This window comes from Acanthochromis polyacanthus, chromosome 11, assembly GCF_021347895.1.
Source record: "Acanthochromis polyacanthus isolate Apoly-LR-REF ecotype Palm Island chromosome 11, KAUST_Apoly_ChrSc, whole genome shotgun sequence".
Classification (NCBI taxonomy): domain Eukaryota; kingdom Metazoa; phylum Chordata; class Actinopteri; family Pomacentridae; genus Acanthochromis; species Acanthochromis polyacanthus.
The window spans coordinates 33,045,234-33,060,179 of record NC_067123.1 but is presented as its reverse complement, the minus strand read 5'-3'; the positions used below and the strand labels follow the sequence as shown (position 1 = coordinate 33,060,179).

Genomic DNA, 14,946 nt, shown 5'->3' with positions numbered 1-14,946 from the left:
CCTCAGACAGACAGTTGTGGTAATAAAGGCAATGATTCAAGCAGAACAGGTTATACAAATCATGCACATTTATTAAACACCATATTTACAAAACATATTTCATGCTCTTTATGTTTTGACTTTCACGTATGCATGTATCTGACATTATCATATTCATCCTGTGTCCTTGGTCATTCTTGCTGTGAAGAATCAAAGTGTCTTTTGGAACAAATAATAATCCTCCAACGTGGCCAAAGCCAAATCAGTGCAAAAAGTCTCATCGGGCAAAAACACCAAGCGATCAAGGGAGATGTAGTTGGGCAGAGCTGGGTCATACTGAGCTTTTCCAAGGTACTCAAGGAAGCAGTGGCGCTCTCTCAAACGCAAGTATTTGGTATTGAGGACCTATGAGAAGACATCAGATTATCAGAATCAGAAATACTTTATAGATTCCCAAGGAGAAACTGCTTACGTTATAATTGCTCCCATTAAAAGTCTTATGTCCTAAAATAGAAACATAAGTATAAACGGTATAAGAATAAAAGTAAAATGTGCATTTCATAAGAAAACAGAGTGTAAGTATAAAGTGTAAAAAAATGTATATTATTGCACAGACCTAATAGATAGCATGTTATGGAGTTATAAGTCAGAATATAGACAAAATACAAATAAAATGTGTTCATGTTGACCATAAACGGGTAAAAGAACCATAGCAGCAAATCCACCTGTGGGAACTTGGTGATCAGGTGGTGGGGCACCTTCATGGTGTTGTGCAGGAAGTCAAATATCTGGGTTAGCTTCCTTTTATTGGCAGTCAGCACTTTAGGGACGGTAATAACTATGTGCTGGATCTCGTTTGCCTTAAAGCCGAGCTCTATTTCACACACCTGTGGAACACATTTACAAAAAAAAAACTATTAAGTAAAGCCACTCAAGTTATTAAAAATAAACTTTCTACTTATTTGCTCTGCCGTTCAATACCTTCAAATTTTCTTTTACAGGCTCCAAACTGCCGCAAAGTAATCTGGGAAGACGAGCTACGATGTTCCGTGTCTGAGGAAGGAGACAACATTTGCTATAATCTGCCATTTCATTTTCAACCAACAAAGTCACGGTTTCTGTTTGTAAACTTACTTCAAAGCAGTGTTGTAATGCATAATACAAAGAGAAATGTGAATTTTTGCTAGAACATGGTTCAGTTTCTAAATGAGATTTCTTATAACAGTTGCTTACATTGGAAGTACTGAGGCTGAGTTGCTGTTGATAAAAGCCCAGTCTGTTGTCCAGCCTCTTCACACTGAAGTTGAGCAGATAAGGAGCTCTGGACACCATGGATGCAATAGTTTCAGAGCTGAACTTCTTTGACTTGAGATAGTTCACCCTTTATAAACAACAGAAGACAACGTTATGTAGAAAGTGTCATAGCCAAGGTGACTGCAGAGAAGGACAATAACCTGACACTAAAACAAAAAGTATGTATAATTGTATAGTTTAGTCTCCTCAGATTCAGAGTTAAGAATGATTTTGGAGAAAATCCTTTCTTGCTACCTGGTCTGTAGGTTTTCCAAACTCTCAGTGAGAATGAAGGGATTGCGTGTGATGATATATCCAAAGCGAGAGTCCTCCACCCCAACTTCTTTGAGAAACAGCAGCCGTGGGGCCACATCTTTGCTGAAATCCAGTTTCAGCAGCATTGAGCCTACATGGGGCCTCTGTTCCAGCTTCCACAGATCCACTCCTGCAATGAGAGAAGTGGGCAAAATGATCAGAAAAAAAATGTCTCCGGTGAATTCACGATTTGACGAGCATTGCCGTTATTTTCATACAGTAACTAACTGTGTTTCCAAACTGAAACCTTGTCAACAATTTAAAAATAACATTTTAAAAATTTAATTACCCAGTTGTACCAGCTTGGTAAGTGTCTCAGACTTGTCAACGTAGTCTCTAAGAGAGGTGGAGGCTAGAGGCATGACAGATGGAGAAGATATACCAACAGCTTCTTCATCCGTGATCTCCTCTAATGCTGATAATTCAGCAACAGCATCCAAATCTGCTGAATGAAAAAAAAATGCAGATTGAGAATATTCAACACTCATAAGAAAAACTATGAATCTAAATACAAATGATGAAGTTGAATCCATGTTTATATGATCAATAACAGCAAACCAATACCTACCTAACGACACTTGATTTTCAGTCGTTGACACATCATCTCTGGTTGGCAACAGCGGAGCTGGGTATACAGCAACATCAGTTCTCACCACATCTTCTGTATGCTTGCCTTCCTTAGCCTCAGACGTCAGGTATTTGACTGTCAAGTCACTGTAGTAGCACATGTGTTGTTTCCACCTCAGTCTTGTCTGGGGTGCTGTGTGATTTCCCCACATGAATAATCTATTACTGATTTTGGTCGGTACTTTGGTCACTGTATTACAATGTCGAACTTGAGCATAGTACTGTCCCGTACTGGTCAGTGTCTTAGAGCAAAGAAGACCTCTGCATCTCAGACACAGCTGTGCACAAGTAGAGGCCATTGTTATTCTGCAAGAAACAAACAAAGTTATATCATAACACATAAAGTGGCAGTGGACAAGCTCTATTGAGAGAACTTCTTCAAAAAATACTGAATAATTTCAAACAGTACACCTCAGACAATCAGACTCACAATTTTAGGCCAATAATTGTGACACATATAATGACTTTAACTATCAAAATCCAGTACACACTTAAAAACACACACAGTGTCAAGAGCACATGTAATAAATAGATATACTAAGAAGGAAATAAAGACAACTTAAATATTTTAACACAGGCAACTGCAGAATCATAAGTTATCAATATATATATGTCTGGTTGTTAATATAAACTGATTATATACAATTACACATAATTCAAAAATAAATGATCATATATGTGGTAAGCTCCCTACAATAGAGGGTCGGTTTTGTGTGTATATATTTAAAAGTATAGCATGTAAGCACATGTTGCTTTGGCTTAATTATGACAATGGACCTTCATTGTCCTTCCTTCATCAATTACCGTTGAAATAATCAATAAATAAATAATAACAGTGAATTACTCACACATATGCGCATATTTGCACTTTCTACAAAGCTAAATTGTTTTTAGCTAAGTGTATGCTTTTGTTTTTAACTCCATCTGTATGTTTTCAGTCTGTGCACTATGAGACATGGTAGATGGAGGGTATTGGCAAGAAATTCTGAGTTATTTTTATTTTGTTCATGCTGGGGTACTGCGCAATGTACCTGCTACATTATAACATAGTGGACAGGAAGCTGATTTAATATTGCAGTGTCATGTCACAGCAACTGTGTAGGAACTTTATGGCTAATGCTGTTCATCAGCGTGATGGTTGGTAACATACAGATGAGCAAACGACAGTGTCCCCCATATTTACAGAGACACATTCACAGTAATTTACCTGTCCAACTGCTGGCTAGCTAAGCTAATGAAGATATGACCCAGAAATTTGAGGCCGAATAGCTAGCTAGCTTTCCCCCCAATGCTAGGATGGCTAGAATGATAATCTTCTCAATTCTTGTGAGAAGAGCCAACACCAAAACATTACTTTACTGCGTTAATATTTTACTCACAATTTGAGAATCACAACATTTTGTCCTCTGATGCCCTGAGCTTCATCACCAACCAGTACCCGCAATGTCAATTGTCTTCACGTGCACATTAACGGAAGAACTCCATGGAAACGTCACCATGTGAGATATACCACAGCGATGTGTTTGTGCGTGTAACTGATGACCTCAATATACCTGTGTCGATGATACATTTCGTAAAATCTGGAATTGAAAATACTCGAAGACAAAATGCTACAAAATGATATTGTTAAAGTTGACAATTTCTGTTTTCGTGGAGACTTCCATACTCGTGTTCGGATACTAACACCCCTTGCAACTAAATGGTTCAGCCCATCTTCAGGGTTCCTGTCTTCGTTGCTGTCTTCTCTAACATTTTGTCTCACAACTTTTATAATTTGAGCTGTTCAAATTAGACTTGTAAAATTCTGAAAGTAGCTAACAGCAGCGACATGGCGGCCACCGCAGGTTCCCGGACACTACGGAGGGATGATGCCAACTATAAGTTACATTTCCGAATGATAAACGAGCAACAAGTGGAGGATATCTGCATAGACTTCTTCTATAAGCCACACACTATCACACTGCTGACAGTCACTGTGCTCAGCTTGATGTACTTTGCGTTTACCAGGTAACAAATCAGCCTGAAAATTGTATTGTGCTGGGAAATATAAGCCTTAAAAGAAAGTTTATTTTGTTAATGTATAAAATTGTATCTTGATAGGGATGATGAACACTCAGACAACAACCTCCGTGTTGGTTTATTGGTGGTTGTGTCCTTCTTCTTGGTCATCAGTGTCCTGGCTTTTCCTAATGGTAAGTCTTGTAACCGCTTACACTGGCCCCAACATTGAATGGTATGTGTCCCAATCTAGTTTTTCTAGTTGGTTCGCTTGGTGTAAAATCTCAATTAACTATTTGGTTACTAGTTTAGGTGATTTTTTTTTGTACTTTAAATGCTAAGTATGCTCTGCTTATAGCTTTTGAGATGTGAGTATTTTGCCACTTATGTAAATGGTTGTATTTATATAGCGGTTTTATCCAAAGCGCTTTACATGATACGTCACATTCACCCAGTGATGGTGGAAGCTGCCATGCAAGGTGCTAACCACGACCCACCAGGAGCAATTAGGGGTTGGGTGTCTTGCTCAGGGACACCTCGACATGAGCTCAATGGGCCTAGGATCGAACCGGCAACCTTCCAGTTACAAGACGGCCACTCTACCCACTGATCCATGCCGCCCATTATGTGACACTAAATGGAATATTTGTGGTTATTAGAAGCAAACAAGTGGAAGATTCACCACAGGCTTTAGGATTTTGTGACATTTCTTCTTCTTTTGACTAAAAATAATTCACAATTTGCTTTGTCAAGACAATAATCAACAGATAACACAGTAAAACGTTGCTACGTCAGTTATAACTTTTGTCTGCCTTATGAAAAAAAAAACAACCACATTCAAGTTCACAAATGATGTTTTCTCCATCAGGACCCTTCACACGGCCACACCCTGCCATATGGAGAATGGTGTTTGGTGAGTACTCAGAATAATTTCGCTTTTCTGCCTAGACACTGTCTTCTCTCGTCGTTATCTTCACTCACTTTTTCTCTTCTCAAATAGGCCTCAGTGTGCTCTACTTCTTGTTCCTCGTCTTCCTCATCTTCCTGAACTGGGACCAAGTGAAGACTCTGATGTATTGGCTCGACCCAAATCTGCGCTACGCCAAACGGGAAGCTGATATCATGGTAAAGAGGTCACATGCGAACCATCACAGCATCACATTTCGTATGTTAGATGTCCGATTGAGAAATAGGGGCCATGAGTAGCCCTGTCTTTGTCAGAGCTGTCTTATTCCCTGGCACGGTTTCTTATTTTCTTGCGACTACTGCATGAACGTGGAAAAGTTACAAGTTACAAGCTTTATTTATCTCTATACTCTATATGTCATTCTGGAACAATATGGTAGTTTTGGGATTTATAGAATTTACTTGAATCCATTATCTCTTGGCTCTGGTTCCCATTTTAGTCCTTCCCTAACATGGGTAATTTGATGCACATGATCTAAAATATATTCAGACTGAAAATCTGATTCTGGAAGGCTTTCACACGTCGATATTTTACTCTAAGCTTAGTGTTTCTTTATTTTTTTTAACAAAGTTTAAATAAAGCTTGCTTCACATGAGCTGGAAATGTGTTGCTTAGACTAAATCTGTTAAAATATGAATGTAGCTGCTTGGTGCAATGATGCTACTGTAATAGACCTTACAGTTACTTAGCAGAGTGATGTAAGTGTGTTACAATGATTGTGACGTCTACTAAAATAAAAAGAGCAATGTGATTGTGAGCACTTCTGTTTTGAGATGAGTTTTCAGTTAATGCCATTTTGTGACCTTTGATTTCCGTTCTACAGGAGTATGCTGTAAACTGTACGGTGATAACGTGGGAGCGCATACTGAGCCACTTCGACATCTTTGCATTTGGCCACTTTGCCGGGTGGGGTATGAAGGCTTTGCTGATTCGCAGCTACGGCTTGTGTTGGACCATCAGCATCACCTGGGAACTCACTGAGGTAACATGTATGCCATCAAGAGGACATCAGATTAATCTGCCTACATTAAAAACTGGGATTCAAATAAAGCACATATTGATGTATACATCCAGGACATTAACATATTGTGTATTTATGCTGAAAGACTGCAAGATCCTGCTGAAACGTGGATTGTTAGTCATTTCTAGTGATCCAGCTCATGCAGTAAAACAGAGTTGCTTCTTATTAATCTGTGCAGGAAACAGGGATTGTGGGATTGTTTATGTGGGAGAAACTGATCATAGCAGAACAGAAGTAAAAGTGTGAGTTTCTGCACATAGCATGAGCTGTTGCCTTGACTGCTGCCAATTGTTGACTGGAAGGATTAGATTACGTGACCTCACCTAATAGCAGCTTTACTCATCACTGAATTGACTGTGTCATGAACCGTGTGACCAAACAAAGTGCTCCAGCTTTTTAAATAACACAATAATGTACGATTTATTATCGGAAATTAATTGTAAAAACTTTTAATATTTTCACCCTCTGTTTTTATAATTCTCTCACCATATAAATAGTATTATTTTGTGTGTCTTTGATTGTTTTTTCAAAGCTTTTCTTCATGCACCTTCTGCCAAACTTTGCGGAGTGCTGGTGGGATCAGGTGATACTGGACATACTGCTGTGCAATGGAGGAGGAATCTGGCTTGGTATGACAGTGTGTCACTTCCTGGAGATGAGGACGTACCGCTGGGCCAGCATCAAGTCAGTGTTTTTGCCTCTTTTTAAAATTATTTTATTTATTTGATAGGTACAGTGCACAATAATGAATGTCTATTTAGACAGCAATGGATGTAAATATGCCAGATTATAGCAGCAATGCTAATTTACATCCACAGTCCCCAGGCAGGTAAAAACAAACAAACTGAAAAAGACATAGCAGTGATACATAGGACAATAAGTCACAATAAAAGCACATTGGAAGAAGTACAGAAAGAAAACATAACAGTGAAACATACAATAAAACGTAGGACAATAGGTCGCAATAAAAGGACAATATAGCACAATAATTTTATTTTTTTATAGTCATGGGATAATAAAGAAGCATTGAAGCATTACAAGCCAACGACCTTAAACTATCTAAGTGTACTGCTCTATTGTTTCTGTTCAGAGAGATCCACACCACCACAGGGAAGATAAAGCGAGCTGTTCTGCAGTTCACCCCCGCCAGCTGGACGTTTGTGCGCTGGTTTGACCCAAAGTCGTCCTTCCAGCGACTAGCAGGCATCTATCTCTTTATGATCCTATGGCAGGTAGCGTATGCTTTGACCTTTGATTTAGAAATGTTTCTCACAGTCAGCTCTTGGTATTGGGCAGTAGTTGAAGATTACCGATCAGCTGATAATCATTCTTTTAATTTGATAAAAGAATCACATAGTCAAGAAAAGCCTCTCTTTTGCATTTACTTTTTTGCAGTCCAGCATTTTCAATAAAGACATCTATGAAAGCACTTATTAAATCCAGTCTTTTTACATAATTTATATTCACAGCTGACAGAGTTGAACACATTCTTCCTCAAGCACATCTTCATCTTCCAAGCCTCTCACCCCCTCAGCTGGTGTCGTATCCTCCTTGTTGGAGTGATCACTGCACCCACCGTACGGTACGCTTAAACTTCAAAACAACTCCTTTACACTCAACCTATCAGCAGTAAGAATTAGGATATACTGAATTTAAATACATGTTGAGAACCTATAAAAACTCTCCCTTTCCTTTAAAGTGATGTTAAATCCTTGATGTAAAAAGAGGCATCGGTTTCAACTGTTTTCTGATGTGTGTTTGGACATTATTAGTGCTTGTTTTATTTGTGACAAAGATCGTCTTAAATCTCTTTCAGACAATATTATGCATACCTGACAGACACCCAGTGTAAACGAGTTGGCACACAGTGTTGGGTGTTTGGGTAAGTACCCTTTGTCCTGTCGGTCTAATTTCTATTGTCTGTTTGTATTGTAGTTGTAAAATCCTTTGTGTGCTACTGTATGAATGTTTTTAAGAATTATCCTAAAAACAATCAGTTTCATTTTATTTTTCATTGCACTGATCATGTTTTGGGTAAAATCTGCTTGAATCTCCTTCTTAGTTATGTTACATCACTGATTTGTAGTAGTGGCGGGAGGTGTCTGGAAAGCAAACTGAACTTTGTCCAGACTCTGGCAGGTTCTTTGGTCAGGTCGACACGGATCACAGTGAAGGAGGTGTGTCTACGGTGGTTGGTTATCTCGATTTCTAATCAAACCAATCACAATGGCAATGGTGCCATCAGTCCACAATGTTACGTGTTTGCCCTCTTTATCGTTACATTGTGTTGGCGGGCCAAACATTTGATGGTTCAAATTCAAATATATCAACCAATCAAAGACCTCACACACACTTTAAACTGGCCAGTGAATGAAGCTTCCTGCCCAGTGGCGCCACTTCAGTCAGACTTATTGGCCACATTGGACTGGTCTTATTAGCCCACATTAGTATTAATTTTCTTTTCATTTGAACATTTTAGCAGCCTTTTTTAGATTCATTTAGTTTCTACTCAAATTAAAATTCAAAACATCTTGCCCTTTGCATTATGTAGTTATTGACCTCATCTCAGACACAAAGCTGCCGATGCTCCCAGTCTGCTCCAGTTGCTATAGAAACGAGACGAGTGCTCCACATTATCATGAGTTACCAAACTGTGAGACCGCTGTCTTGTCTGGGGTTTACTCCTGCGGTGTAACCTTTAAAACTGAAAGAGAGTTTTCCCACTGCATTGTGGCTGGTGAACACTGGTTATTGATATGAACAGCGGGGAACAAAAATATCGAGAACATGCATTTGGACTGACGTGCCACAAGTGCTATACATCCACAATAGAGCTCCACTGCAGTGCAAATATATTACCCATAGAGGGGGCCGTTGTTAAATACAGCAGTATGTTTTGATAATGTTCAAATCAAACACAGAATTTTTGTCTAATTGTACTCTTGTATATCCCTTCAGAGCTATTGCTTTCCTGGAGGCTCTTGCTTGTGTGAAATTTGGCCATGAATTGTTTTCCAAGACACAAATTCGCTACGTACTCCTGTGGCTGCTCTGTCTGGTAAGAAATGACAAGTGTGTGTATGTGTGCATGGATATATGTACCGTAAAACCATATGTGCCATTTCAGGCAGTCCTCAATAGATAGATCAGTGTTATGCACCAATGTCTCCTGTGTCAGTATTATAAAAACTGTGTTGAGTTCCTTTGATGAAGACAATATATTGAAAATGCCTCTTTGCTTCTGCCTTTTGCTTTCAACAAGTTATGCAGGAGTGGTTTTCTATTTTATGGTTGCTTTCTGTGTTTTCTTTAAGCTGACTGAATTTCTGTTTTGAAACCCTCATCTTCTCTTATCGACCTCTTCAGGCTCTCATCACACTTCTGTGTTTATATGGGATGATGTGGTATGAGCAAAATAAGATGAAGGTAAGATTTTGTTTTGGTTTTTGAGAGAATACGTTTGAGATTTTACAAAATGTTTTAAGAGTCACTTAAAATAGTCTTTTGCTTGTGTGTTGCTGTTAAAAATTTTGTCAATTTTTAACAGCAAAATCAACCTTTTCCCATCTGACATTTTACCTCACCATAGTTGTAAAATTACCAGCGTTACTACTGTTATTAATATTAAAATGACCTTGATTGTTTGTAAGTGAGCAAGACTCTAAAACCAAAGCAGCTAAATCAGAGTCATAATAAACATTCTTTGAACCACTGTTTTTGCTGCTGTAACATACAAAATGTCTTGAAATTTTGAACCAGAGAAGGTCAGAGAATTGCAGTTTTCATGTCGATGTTGAATAGTTTTGCAGCTTATTTGTGTTTGTCAGAAATGCCAGTCACTCTGAGCTTCCTTCTGTTGACAGAACTCTTCTTTGCAAAGTGAGGACTGTACTGACAGCAGTGTTGTTGACTCATGTGGTTTCATCCCAGATGGTCTTGCAGGTCAGTCACATAACAGGCAGACTGGTAACAGCTCTTCAATCAGCTCCATTCTAAATGTTTAACACGATTATGTCTCATGTTTTCATCATTTCATAGGTCCGAGGGATTCCTTAAGAAGTTTACAACCCACAAAACGGAGGAAAGCCTCTGGGAGGAGCAGATTTGTCAATGGCCATGGAGGAAAGAAACAATAAGCAACACTAACACTGAGTATTCACATCCTCTGTAGGAGATTCAACAAGAGGAATACAGCATGCAGCTGAATTTACTGAATACTTAAAGATGCATTGTTGGCTTAATGAATCCCAGAATGCAAAAAGCCAAAGAAAATAAGCCAAAGTCACACCAAAAGGGCTTGATATAGTATTTAAAGTTCTACCAGATGTGGAAGTCAGCTGCAAAACACAACAATGAGCTAAAAGCTTTGTGGACCTACAGACTGGACTCCTGTTTGTGTAGAATAGATTTTTTTGTATTTAATATGACAATTTTTTCTAAATAGACCGAAATAACAATGTAATATGCACTGAATTTTGAAAGGGGAAAGAGCCTTAGTTGCACTGTGAAAAAATAGTATGTTAGCATTAGCATCTCTGTTTAAGTCCAGTTAACAGAAGAATGAATGTTGTTAGAATTCTTTCCACTGAGACAAGGCATTGTTTGTGGTATACAAACCAGCCCAAACCCACTGCCCTGAGACCATACAGCATATACTACAGCACCTTTTGCACTTAACCTCACTGACTGTTATGTTCTTGAATAGCAATATGTATTGAGTTACGGCTAACAACTGTATTTTGTATGTTAATTACCCTTAAGCTTCAGTGTACCGCCGGCGGTACACTTACTAATTTGCATAGGAATTTCAAGAATGTCCGACGGCTGCAAACACGATTATACAAACACTATACGCCGATGGAAAGCTTAGATTCTCATGAATCCGCCGGTATAAACCACTTTCAGATGCGATTACTACAGCGGGTGAGAAAAACACATTTGTCCGACAAAAACGAATATTCATCCATCCGTTCTCTATACACGGCTTCAACGCACGCAGCGCGACTCACATTTCCGGGTTCATTATTACACACACAAAAAAAAGATTCCACAAAAAACGGCCATAATCCAACCTTTTACATCCAGATGACACAAGCCAGTAAACTATTTTGTCCAAAACATGTCCTGAAGTCGGTATAAAATCCCCGAATCGGTCATTTTCAAGGAAATGCACCTCGCGATGCCCGTCCAATATTCCCCGTATTTTTCGTATTTTTTTTTAATTTAAAAATAGAATATTAGCGTTTTTTTGTACTGAAAACGGCTGGAATTGACTGAAGCTTAAACATCCCCACAGAATTTTTAATGTGAGAAACTTAACATTTTCTCTGGGAAAGTGTTAAGACACGTGGTCACATGTGACAAAATCAAAATTCTGGATTTCACATTTGTCATATCTTAATTGGGAGACAAATTGTCCTCTAAAAATGCAAAACAATATGAGAATCATTCATTTACAATGGTATATACCAGATTTATGCTGGAATTTAGACACATATTTCTGAAAATGAAGTTCTGAATCCAACATTGCAAAGCATTTCATAAAACTCCGTCTAATATTTAAATTAGAGCCATTTCTGTGGTGTACTATATTTAGGGGTTAGTCACATGGGGTTGTTCATTTTGTGATTTTTCAGAATAACACTCTAAAATACAGGTTCTGATGGTCACATGTTCAAGAAAATGTATCGAGTTAATGACCAGAGACGCATTAACTTACATTACATTTGTGGAAACTTACATTAACCTTAATCAAAACTACTGTTTGCCCTAACCCAACTTTACTCTTACCTGAAAGCATGTCTTCACTTAAAAATGCAATGATTTATGCTTGTTTTACATCCCTATGAGGAAGACACATCTGGATATTGTGACTGTATTAATAGATTTAAATCCCATCAACATGAGTACCACACGGACCAAACAGAAAGAGAGATGAAGTCCAAAGCCAAAACAATTGTTTACAACTACAATGAAGACTTAGTGGGAACTATGTTTATGGTCTGAGGAGTTCTTAGACAGCAAGCTGATTGTTGAGTTTCACCAGAGAAACCGATTTGCATTTACGAGGGGAAGCACAACCACAGTGTTTCTGCAAATGAGAATTTTCTCGGCAGTGTTGCTGATAAATGGCTACAGCACACTACCATGGCATTGCATGATGTGTGAAGATGATGATGATGATGATGTCTAAATCATGCTGTGCCTCAACCACTACAGATAACAACACTTTTCCTCTGGTGACCAACTTGGCAAGATAAGGTCCCTGGTAAATAATACAGGATCAGAGTTTTGCCAAAGGTTTCCAGACAGTTCAGCATGTCTGCGTAGGTGAGGCAATGATTACTTACTATGGCAAACATTTCACCAAGCATTTCGTCAAGGGAAAATCAATACGGTTTGGATACAAGATATGGTGCCTGGCACAACCCAGGACACCTTATCCAGTGCCAACCATACACTGGGAGTTGTGCCAGAGTGCTGGATGTCAGGCTTGATGACTCTGTGGTTATGGAGCTTTTAGATTCATTGCCCCAGGATGTAAGACTTCAGGCCATTTTGGAAATTTTCTTTGCGTCCTTCTACTTCTTTCAGGCCGTCAATCAGTGAGAAGGGAATCTGTGCCACATCACCCTGAGGGTCAACCATGTGAAGGACTTGAAGATGCAAACAACCCAGGCTGTGTTTACTACTACTACTACTACTACTACTACTACTACTACTACTACTACTACTACTACTACTACTACCCTCCTTCTAGATAGATGTCACACTAGACTGTGATGCCCATCAGGAAGGTTGTTCGCTATTTCAAGCATATTGAGAGACTAAGGATGCAGTTCAAATCCAGAGTTGTTTTTTTCCAACAGAAACATGGGATTTGTTGACAGAAAGGAGCGAAGCATAAGCTACTACTTCATCAGTGAGATTCATTCCAAGAAGGTTTTCTTTTCAAGCAGATTCCTATTTTTCAGGTTCATGCAGAGTCGATGACTTCTCTTAGCCACCAGTCCTGCAGGAGCATAGAGAGACCAATAGACCTATTTTCCTTCAGAAGATGTGATGAGGGTGTACTGGATGTAGTACTCCAGACAACAACCTCTACACAAAATGCGAGTGGCAGAAACCATTTGCTATGACGAGTAAGGCCACTATTAAGGTTCAAAGACTGTGTAGTTGCGGAAGACGGTAACAGATATATGTTAAATGCCATCACCCCTCCATCACATCCTCTGTTTTAAAGCATTCCACGAGAAGTGACAGAAAGCAACATGAAGCCATGAAGTGAATAATTAAAGCACCTAATCACATACCGATTAGTGCTGGTGTTCATACTTGGCGAATGGTATCATGCAGTCAAGAACAACTAAACCCTTATTAGAGACATGCAGTGTTTTAAAATCAAGATAGCCTTCAAATTACAGATTGGGAGCTGCCACCAAGCAAAGAATCAGTGCTATGGATTTCTGTGAGTGAAATACTTCTAAGCTGTGAAACGTTTTTGCTTGTCGAATGTTGTGAAATGCATTTCGATATTAGCTGCCTTTTGTACAGATTTTAAGATGTGTAAATAATATAATAAACTGAACTGTTGGTAGTAGTATGTGTGTGTGAGAGAGAGGGGGAGACAAAGGGAAAGGGGCACTGAACTTGGGGGAAATTTTAAAACATTTTATTCAGTTTTCATACTATCAGTACTGGACCAAGACTAAGTGTGTATCAAACCTTTCAATATTTGAAATTCCTAACGTGTTGTTCTTTCTGTTTTTGTGGAAAAAATAAAATATCTACCCACTCCATGTCACTGTCATAAAAGGATAATAAGAAGGACTTAATTTGATCAAATTGAAAAATCTCAGGTGATTTTTATTTAGTACTTTATGTGTTGCGAAGTGAATTATAGAACTCCAATGTGGCCATTTGTGATTAAAAGCTTTATGAGAAAAACTGAAACTATTACTACTACTATGTAAGTTGTTTGACTGGATGATGGTCGCCTGGTAATTTTTTTGATTTAATTTTTTTGTGCTCATTTGCCAAAGCTGACCACATCTACATTTGTCTACAAGACAGTAAAGTAGTGATTTTCTTTTATCAATATAGCATCATCAGGAAATACTTGTCCATTTCAAATGAAAGGACACACAGGAACTTGCTGTGGTTTGTACATGTTATTCACACTATTATTATTAGAACAGTTGAAATGTGCAGGGGTTTTTCCATTTTTGTGTTCATAATTAGATGTAGTGTGTGTATGATGTTTTTAGCAATCCATATTAATAAAATCTCCACATAAGCTGTTGCTATTATGATTGAGTGTGCAATAGTTTCATATGTTATTAAAACTTTCTTGCCTCGGTGATTCCAGTCTTCTGGACATTTTCGATGTTTTAATTGCAGACTGCACAAAAAAGATTGTTAATTCTCCCAACACACTACGTATCATCACTGATGGGTGAGTTTGTGTATGTATTAACAAATAACAACATAGAATAAATTATGTTTTGTGTATAATATTGAGGACATTTTATTAGGGTCCGAGCACCGATCGTGCCGAGGACAGGCGGTGCAAGGGCACCGACTGTCCATCTATCTATCTATCTATCTCTATAATTTTAGTCCCTCATTTTTGGGTCAAGAACACACGAATAAATACTGAAATATGTCACATCTTGCTTTGTCTGATCAACAATATTAACAAAATAAATAATTTGTGGTGATGTAACAAAATAAAAAAAACTAAATT

The 14,946-nt window shown here is 38.4% G+C and overlaps 2 protein-coding genes across 3 annotated transcripts; one reads left to right on the top strand and one right to left on the bottom strand.

Annotated features, from left to right (window-relative positions):
- Positions 1-46: 46 nt before the first annotated feature.
- Positions 47-3,737, bottom strand: mterf3 (mitochondrial transcription termination factor 3). Of its 2 annotated transcripts, none has more exons than XM_022202300.2 (8): positions 3,594-3,737; positions 2,156-2,520; positions 1,877-2,032; positions 1,528-1,717; positions 1,213-1,360; positions 961-1,032; positions 705-866; positions 47-384 (listed from the first exon to the last, which is right to left on the bottom strand). In XM_022202300.2, the coding sequence occupies exons 2-8, from the start codon at positions 2,511-2,513 to the stop codon at positions 190-192; spliced, it is 1,281 nt and encodes a 426-aa protein (XP_022057992.2). In that variant the 5' UTR covers positions 2,514-2,520; positions 3,594-3,737; the 3' UTR covers positions 47-189. The 2 variants fall into 2 exon arrangements, with proteins under 2 accessions (XP_022057992.2, XP_022057993.2); XM_022202301.2 differs by having other exon boundaries at positions 1,877-2,029.
- Positions 3,738-3,910: 173 nt separating this feature from the next.
- Positions 3,911-14,562, top strand: ptdss1b (phosphatidylserine synthase 1b). Its single transcript, XM_022202299.2, has 13 exons — positions 3,911-4,221; positions 4,315-4,406; positions 5,081-5,125; positions 5,213-5,337; positions 6,003-6,161; positions 6,733-6,884; positions 7,291-7,432; positions 7,670-7,782; positions 8,017-8,082; positions 9,159-9,258; positions 9,567-9,626; positions 10,064-10,142; positions 10,239-14,562. The coding sequence occupies exons 1-13, from the start codon at positions 4,043-4,045 to the stop codon at positions 10,334-10,336; spliced, it is 1,410 nt and encodes a 469-aa protein (XP_022057991.1). The 5' UTR covers positions 3,911-4,042; the 3' UTR covers positions 10,337-14,562.
- The last annotated feature ends 384 nt before the right edge of the window (positions 14,563-14,946 follow it).

Excerpts from the sequence above, each read along its gene's own strand:
- ptdss1b (XM_022202299.2), top strand. The coding sequence starts at position 4,043 with ATGGCGGCCACCGCAGGTTCCCGGACACTACGGAGGGATGATGCCAAC. Across the intron at positions 5,338-6,002 it reads AACGGGAAGCTGATATCATG|GAGTATGCTGTAAACTGTAC; the intron begins GTAAAGAGGTCA and ends TCCGTTCTACAG. Across the intron at positions 9,627-10,063 it reads ATGAGCAAAATAAGATGAAG|AACTCTTCTTTGCAAAGTGA; the intron begins GTAAGATTTTGT and ends TTCTGTTGACAG.
- mterf3 (XM_022202300.2), bottom strand. The coding sequence starts at position 2,513 with ATGGCCTCTACTTGTGCACAGCTGTGTCTGAGATGCAGAGGTCTTCTT. Across the intron at positions 1,361-1,527 it reads TTGGAAAACCTACAGACCAG|GGTGAACTATCTCAAGTCAA; the intron begins GTAGCAAGAAAG and ends TTGTTTATAAAG. Across the intron at positions 1,033-1,212 it reads TCAGCCTCAGTACTTCCAAT|ACACGGAACATCGTAGCTCG; the intron begins GTAAGCAACTGT and ends CTCCTTCCTCAG.